This window comes from Ziziphus jujuba, chromosome 11, assembly GCF_031755915.1.
Source record: "Ziziphus jujuba cultivar Dongzao chromosome 11, ASM3175591v1".
Classification (NCBI taxonomy): domain Eukaryota; kingdom Viridiplantae; phylum Streptophyta; class Magnoliopsida; order Rosales; family Rhamnaceae; genus Ziziphus; species Ziziphus jujuba.
In genome coordinates, this window is record NC_083389.1 from 18,418,044 (window position 1) to 18,427,016 (window position 8,973).

General features: G+C 34.0%; 1 protein-coding gene across 1 annotated transcript; it reads right to left on the minus strand.

Moving 5' to 3' along the window:
• Positions 1–3,712: 3,712 nt before the first annotated feature.
• Positions 3,713–7,469, minus strand: LOC125419550 (receptor-like protein EIX2). Its single transcript, XM_016044793.4, has 2 exons — positions 4,465–7,469; positions 3,713–4,102 (listed from the first exon to the last, which is right to left on the minus strand). Exon 1 carries the CDS (start codon positions 7,421–7,423, stop codon positions 4,466–4,468), a length of 2,958 nt encoding a protein of 985 aa, XP_015900279.4. The 5' UTR covers positions 7,424–7,469; the 3' UTR covers positions 3,713–4,102; position 4,465.
• Between the last annotated feature and the right edge of the window lie 1,504 nt (positions 7,470–8,973).

Sequence of the window (8,973 nt, forward strand, 5' to 3'; positions counted from 1 at the left end):
GGATTTTGGGTTTATTGGAGGTTTCTTAGACTTCGAACCTGCCGATCGGCGGGAGGCTTTACCTTATGTACCCAAGCTGAGCACAAATTATACTTATTTTTATTTATGTCCTTTTTTGGTGAACACAGCTGTTTTCATTTTATGTCATTTAACCCATATCTTTAATTGTCACACACTCAACCTTTATTTTACCCCCAAATAAAACAAAAAAGAATAAAACTGACTGCACATTACACCAACTTTTACTTATATTTGTTTCATTTTTATATGTCATTTTTTTATATCATCTCTTTAATAGATGGTCGCACACGAAACCTTTACTTTACAAAAAACAAAAGGCACAAACACGCATCCCTTTAATCACGCGTTCAAAGCTTTGTTTTAAAACTCAAATCTTTCATCTGCTCCCATTTATCGTTTTCAAAAGTATCTTAAAAAATATAATTATTAATCTCACTTTTAGACAAATCAAGTTGGTATAATGATATATCCGTTGCATTTACCTTTAAAGTCGTGGTTTGACTCACCCACTCCTCTGTCTTTTATATTAAAATTGTATTATGACCTATTAAAAAATTCCACTTGTTAGATGTAAGGATGACAACAGGGCATGCTGGGGCTAAAATTGCCCAGCCCCATAGGGAATCTCCATCCCATTTTCCGTTCATTGGGTGTTAGGACAAGGCAGGATCCTCATTTTCTATCTCGTTTCTTCTATCAATTTTTTTAATTATAATTTTTAAAAATTTTAATTTTTTAAAAATAATAAATTTAAAACTTGTTAATATTGTTCTCTCCCTTTTAGAAACTCATATGTATATATATATATATATATATAAATTAAAAAAAGCTAAAACTAACAATATTTTTTTATTATATAAATGTAAACGAGGCAACTATGGGGCAGGAAACGTATTCCAGTCCCTCACACAACGCGGCCCCGGGCAAAAAGCAATGGCGTGGCCTTAAAAGTTATAGGTTGAAAATACCAAATCAGCAATTTCCCAGCAACTACACAATGACGAGGTCCATAAACATGTAGATGTCTCTGCACCAAATAATCAATTTCCCAGCAACAGAGACTTAGTTTTGCTTGTGCAGAGACCATTTATTATAAGTAAGGACTATATATATGTATCTAGTAGATTTGATGTAAGCTGAAATAAGGCATTCTTTATTGCAAAAATATACATATATATATATATATATATATATATAAGTGGCCATTCTTAATCATGCTTCAGTAATTTTGGTTAACAAACATTAATTTTATTTTTAATTCTTTTGTATGACCTTGTGATGTATTATAAATGTGCTCTTGTTGACCGACAAAAAGTTCAAGATTTCTAGGGTACATCTCCTTTTTTCATATATATTTGCAAGTCTTTTTTTTTTTTCTTTTCTTTTCTTTTTCCTTTTTCTATTCTATAGTAGTTTATGAATCGTTGACTGCATTTACCAATTCAAATGAATAATTAGTATAACTTTCTAAAGTACTTGTAACATCCATACCAAGGTGTATCAGAAATTTTGTATTTTGACCAAGTTTGATTGGAGTTGATCAGGTTTAACCAAGTGGGTTCTATAGTTATTTTTTCCTGCGAAAGGAATTTTGCTTTGATCGAAGCACCATGGTGAAGAACGCATCAACCTGAGTTCATAAACTAATAGCATGCTAAAATCGAAACTGAGATTAAAAAATTATTATCAGAAAAGGTACAGTCCAAAATGATTGAGTGAGCCCAAGGTTGACTTTTAATTTGTATGGATTTTGATTGGTGTACTATTATATAATGCCCATTGATATAAATCCGTAAACTAGTAGCACGCTTAATTTGTATTTATGGTTGAAAAGTTACGGATCTATAGAGTTTTAATTATTTTTCCAAGACTAGCTTTACCAAGTATATTTTTTGCACATGTGTAAAATGTGGAAGATTTGACCCTCACTGACATGTGCCACATGTTGCACCCCTGCTAATCCTGTGTGTGCACAATGGCACCACGGGTAACTTTTAATTGGGCCACCTAGGAGGGAGAGAGAGAGAGAGAGAGAGAGAGAGAGAGAGAGAGAGAGAGAGAGAGAGAGAGAGTTTTCGGCCACCCTCGAGTTACCTCATCTCTAGCAGCAATTCAGCCACATGCACTGCCCCACCATGAAGATCGCCTTGAACTCTATTGGTTGACCAAAAATCTAGGCAAGATCACCAGCGATGCACCGAGATTAGGCCCCTTTTTGGTGGCAGCGGCCATTGGCTTTGTAAGTCGTTTTCTCTCTCCCCAGCCACCATTTTGCTTCATCGTCACCACCATCACCTTGCCTACTTAAAAATCAACCCTCCCCTAAATTTTTACTGCTGATGAATAGCTGACATGCAAGCACCAGAGAGTTTTTCTGGCAACAACAGCTAATAGTCAATTTTCTCAACTTTGGCAAGTTCCCAGCCTACCCACCATCCTTTTCCACCTATTTCAACCTTCCCGAACTCAAATCCAAGGTCTATTTGGCTCAGTACAAGCTAGTTTGTGAGATCTAGAAACATTAAGTCGGATCTTTCCTGGGAGATTCTAACCATCGTTGGCTAGATCTCTGATAGGTAAGACTCGATTTACAGTCCTTGTACCCTAAGCTTTATTTTGATATAATATTTAGGTTGCTAGTTTTGGTTAAGGTTTGTGCTAAATCCCTACGTAAATTGTATGTGAAATACCCGATATAAATATTGTCTTAATGAGTATTATATTTTTATTGGTATTTTAAGCATCCATGAAAACCGAGGGACAAATCCCATGGAGGATATGGAGTGACTCGTACTTTTAGGTGAGTGGTACATTTTATTAAATTTATTTTTGGGTTAATTACCTAAAATGCATATGAATTATTGCATAATATTGTGTTATTCAAATAAAAAGCAAATTATCATTTATGTGAATTTCACCAATATGTTTCCATATACATTTTTGTATAATTGTTTGGTTGAGTATTATAAAAATTTATTTTAATGGAAAAAAAAAAATATATATATATATATATATTGTAATGTATTTTAGTAAAAGATGTAATTTTTATAAATTAATTTAAATAAATTAAATGGTTTATATGGGTTTGGTATGTTGTAATAACTCAGTAAAAATTATAAAAATGGTATTGTGATAAATCTATACATTTCTAATGTTTTTATATGTAATATGCAGTACTAGTATTTTATACTATCATGTTTATTAACTAGCGTGTTCAATCATCTTACAGGAGCTAAGTGAGAGAGGGTCGATAATAAATCTAGTAAAATATGTCATGTAAAAAAAAAAAAAAAAATCTTGTAAAATGTGGTCGATTAATTAATTATTTAACTTGCTTATACATTCCGTGTTATTATATGTAATTGAAAGTGAAACTCCAAGTTATTCATTTGAAAATAGTTATTAAAAATTGTGTATTCTCTAGATATCTTTTATATATTTAAATGGTATTGCAATTTAAAAGAAAAAAGAGAAATGGAATGGTGACTTTAGAGTCAATTCAAACCATCAATTCTCTCGTTAAGAACATTTTACTTTTCATGTGTTATAAAAAAATTCCTTATTGGTCTGTCATATTGAATATCGCTTGCAAAGCTAATTAGTTAATATTTCCCACCACCTTCACTAAATCAACAAAATTGGAATGCTGCTTTAGATACACATACTGACATTTTTGTAAAAATCTCCACCAAATATTTTGAAGTCAATAGTGCACTTGAATATTTTACAATACTTTAAATGCATTGCCTCAAAAGTACAAAAGGAAATTACATTTTGAACCACACAAAAACATAAGTATAGCAGAGAATAATATTCTTTGTGCAAAATCATTCCATTTTTTCTTCATGAACTTCGTCCGGTTCTGCATCTTGTGGTTAGTTGAATAGTATTCTTTCTGATCCTGTCTCCGAGAAAATGGTGATTGCAAGCAGACCAAATATGCAGAAGATAGTAAATTTAAAGAATCAAATGACAGGCTGCACTAGTGCAAAGCCTTGCCACATATGCATGCCCAGATAGAAAGCACATAAAAAAGAAGCTACAGTTGGCAAATGCCTTGTTTCCACCGGCAAATAATAACCTGAGAAATGATATCACCATCAGCTTACCAGTATGCGTTGTATGTAACATCGAAATTATATAATAGTCTATAGCAGTAATTTATAAACAACATTACTAATATCTGATTTCTCAATTTTTTCACCCAAAAAAAGAAAAAAACTTTTAAAGTCTCATGGTCAAGGCAGTAAATTAAGATATATCATTCATATAAACTTTAAAACTTGAAAACAAAGTGAGAGTTCACATGCGTGGTAGATGTGTTCATTCATTTGCCATGACAAATTAAAGGAAATATGTTACGATATATGCATGATTGCAAGTATATCATGCATATGAGTACTTAATAAAAAACAAATAAGAGAAAAGAGAGAGGTATTTTACCCTATAAACCTCGTAGTGTCCTGAGGAACTTTGCCTTGCGCACTGCTGCAAAAACATGAATCCAATTTGCAAAATCATTTAAGAAGTTCAAATATGAAAACCTCCATGACTTGTTGAAGATCAATGTGCCCAAAACTCCCCAAAATCCAACAGCATATCCAATCCCCATACTCGCATAAAATCCGTGGCTTATAAACTTGTCTGTGTCTTCTCCATTGCCAGCTTCTTCAATAAATCTAGGAGGAGTAGTTAGTTCTTCTCCAGGACACTTGTTAGACAGTGGATCTCCGCAAAGTCCAGGATTCCCCATGTATGCACTTGCATCAAAGCTTTGAAGTTTACTGGTACTGCTTGTTGGAATTTTACCAAATAAGTTGTTGTTTGACAAGTTTAGCACACCCATGCCATCAATCAGGGAAAGGCCTTGAGGAATTCGACCCAACAAATGGTTATTTGACAAATCGAGAAAATCTAACGACCTCATGTTACCAATCCTGGCTGGAATGTGTCCACTTAGATTGTTTCTTGATAAATTTAAAGAAACTAACCCAACGAGCAGAGTGATTTTGCTTGGAATATCACCATTCAGCATGTTGCATGATAGATCAATGCTCTTTACAAGCCCCAAAGTTCTTCCAAATTCAGACAGTATTCCTTTCCAAACAAATTCTATTTTGTCATCTCTCATTATAAAAATTGTTGCACTAGTTGCAGGAACAGGGATAGAGATGGTATAAGAAATGGTTGCATGCATACCTCCAACTTTACTCATTTCAGTAAAATTACCAATACACATGGGAAGACTTCCTGAGATGTGGTTCACAGACAAGTCCAACAATTGAAGAGATTGTAGATGACATATATTTAAGGGTATACTTCCACTGAAGTGATTGGATCTTAGGACAAGTATAGCAAGCTCTGTTAGACTTTCCCCTATCCAACTTGGAATTGTTCCTCTTAAGTTATTCTCGGCCACATCAAAAGCTACCAAGCTTGAGCAGTTTTTCCAGGATGAAGGTAGTCCACCTGTAAAATTATTATTGCCAAGATGTAATGCCTGAATGGACAACAATGAGCCAATGGAGGTTGGAAGTTTCCCTGATAGATTATAATTGTGTGCCAAGTTGAGAACTGCCAAACTATCTAAACTTGACCAACAATTGGGAAGTGTCCCTGATAATTGATTAAATGAGATATCTAAAAGTACCAAACTTGCTCGAACCTTAACGTCACATAGACAATTGAGGTTCGAGAATTTGTTCCTGGAAAGGTACAGTGTTGTCACATTGAAAAGAAACATTGGAATTGCACCTTCTAATTGATTGGAACTGAAATCTACTTCAGGGAAATTTCCCCACTTCAAAACTGAAAGATTTGCAATTCTTCCACTGATTTGGTTGTTAGAAGCATTCATAGTTTGAAATTCAGTAGATGTGTTCCAAAACCAGATGGGAATCGAATCTGAAATTCCCGTGTTGGAAATCTCAAGCACTGAATAATTGACTTGTGTTTGAAGCCAATTTGGGAATTTAGGGCCCAACTTACAAGAACTAAGGGATATGATTTCCAATCTGAAAGGAGGAACCCAAGCAGAACTTACATTGAAAATCAATAATTTGTTTGAAGATAAATTCAAGTGCCTTAGTTTGGAGAGTTTCAAAAAGTGAGCTTCAGAAATGACACCTTCTAAAACGTTATTTGAAATATCCAATTTCTCCAGCTGTGATAATTGACCAATACTTGGATGTACACTTCCACCTATTAGATTTGAGGAAAGATCCAAGGACTTCAAAGAGGAAAACAATGAAAGATAAGGAAATAACCCCACGATTCTGTTGTCACGTAAATCCAACATCTGCAGAGAGTGATTTGTGCAGCTGGATGATGTTAGACTAAGGTCAGGGAGGTCACCACTAAGAATGTTTGAAGGCATGTACAATTCACGCAAAGTGCATATGTCCCAAATGGATTTCGGAATTTCACCTTCAAGTGTATTATCGGACAGATCAAGGTGTTCAAGGATAGACATATTCCCTAAAGCTTCAGGAATGTGACCTTCTAACAGATTCTGCTCCAGGGAAAGATATGTTAACTTGACCATGTTACCAAAAGATTCTGGAATGGAACCTCGTAAATGATTATAGCTCAGGTCAAGGACTGCAAGGGCAGACATCTTTTCCCCAAAACTCTTTGGAATGTGACCCTCTAACCCGCTATATCCAAGGGCAAGAAATGTAAGTGTACCAGTCATGTTCTCAAAAATAATTTGGATGGAACCATTTAACATGTTCCCGCTAAGATCGAGGTATGTAAGGGTCTCTAGGTTGGCAAAAGATTCAGGAATCGAACCTGTGAACCCATTATAGCGAAGATTGAGGTGTGCAAGGAGAGACATGTTCCCTAGAGAATTTGGAATGGGACCTGTTAAGTAACTGAAACTAAGATCAAGGTACGAAAGGGAAGTCATATTGTTCCCAAAAGTTTCAGGAATGGAGCCTTCTAATTGAGTTGAAGAAAGATCCAGGTGTTGAAGGGAAACCATATTGTTTCCAATCAAACTTGAGATGTTGTTCCCGCTCAGGTTGATGCCACTGAGGTCCAAATAATTCAAATAACGCAACTCAATCAATGGAGGGTTCAGTGACTTACCTCTGGTGGAAAGTTGAAGATGTGAAAGATCTAGCATGATGACATGTCCACTTATGCTGTCACAACTAATTCCATCCCAACTGCAACAATCCTTCTTTTCTTCTTCATAGCTCCAAGAAGAAAGAGTGTCATTGTTATAGGATTCAAGATTGTCCTTGAACTTGAGGAGAGCTCTCCTTTCTTCATCAATGCATCTGGTTTCATGACTTCCAACTCCAGACTCTGAATTGGATACAACAACGCTTCTTAGTAAGTAAACCACCAGAAACGATTTCACTGCGATTTCAATTTTACGGGATAATCTACTCATGGTTAATAGATTGCAATTTAAGGTAGGAAGATATATTATTTGAGAGTTCAGGATGTGGCATTAACTCTATTCCCGTTCTCTGTCATTTATATATATATATATATATATATGCATACATAATACATTCATACATATAGAATTATAATGCGTTAGAAAGTCAGCATGGAAAGCTCCAAAGTCTTACAAGGGGCGAAGTCCTGTTCGGCAACTCGGCATGCACCAAGCTTTTGATTTGGTGTTTTTATGTAGCCATAGAAATCCAGTCAAGTGTGGTCCATTAATTAATTATTTTAACTGAGCCTTTATGTTAGTTGTTATTGTTTAATTGAAGGTGATTCTCCAAGTTGCTTTGTTTGAAAATAGTCATTCACATTTGCGTGTTCTCTAATCAAGAATACATTGATTCCTTATGTGCTATAAATAAATTCTCCATTGGTCTGTCATTTTGAATGTCAAGAAAATAACAAATAAAAAATCAACACAATTAGAAAGCTGCTTTAGATAAATCGGCGGATCTACATGGCGCCCAGGTGCCCCTCCTCAAACTTTTTTAAATTTTTTTAATGCTTTTTGGTTTCACCTTTTTACCATTTTAGCCTATTATAATCGAGGATATGCCAACCCTCTCCCTTTCTCTCAATTGAGGATATGCCCACCCTCTCCCTTTCTCTCAACGCCAAACTGGGTGTCATCGATTTTATTATTATTTTTTCCCATTTATTTTCGTACTTTTAATTCTATTTTGTACTTACCTATATCTATTTTTGGCCTTAGCTCTCACTTATATACAGATATAATTATAATACTTATATATAAATCCTTAGTATTATAATAGTTTTTTAATATATTCTTATCAATAATTATATAATTAATTGATACAATTATTTAATAGCATAAAAAACTATGGAATTAAAATAAAAATATATTTATTTAATTGCTATTTGTTTGTTGTAATTATAAGTAAATTGAGCTGCTACTTCTTTGGATTCAAATACAATTTTTTTTTTAAAATTTATTTTGGTTTATTAAAACTCTTAACAAAATCAAAATAATATTATATTCTTTTAACTCAATGAATATGTTTAGGGTTTTTTTTTTTTTTCTTTATAACTTATTTGTTGTGAACACAAAATCATATTTGCTACAACTACTCAAATTACAATTTTTTTCCTTTTTTTCTAAGAAAAATAAAGAAATTTCCAGTTACTTTATCACTAACCTAATTACCTGAACTATTGTATAACATAAAATATTGGAATTTTGTATATTTTTCTGTCTTTTCAAAATATAAACTAGTGACTACCACGTAATGGTGTCCGGACCCGTCCAAAATTTCTCACTGTAATCCTAGACAAGCCCTGATTCCAAAGAAATCCTACCGGATTTTCCAATGGAAAATCCAGCAGAACCTCCCCTAAGGGTTGGATTTACTACAAATTTCCTGCACTGAAAACACACTTTTATATACATCCCCTTATTCCTCCCACATTACTACAATTTAATTCCACAAATTTACAGCACTCCAAATGAATAACAGTAAATCAGTGCAT

Excerpts from the sequence above, each read along its gene's own strand:
- LOC125419550 (XM_016044793.4), bottom strand. The coding sequence starts at position 7,423 with ATGAGTAGATTATCCCGTAAAATTGAAATCGCAGTGAAATCGTTTCTG.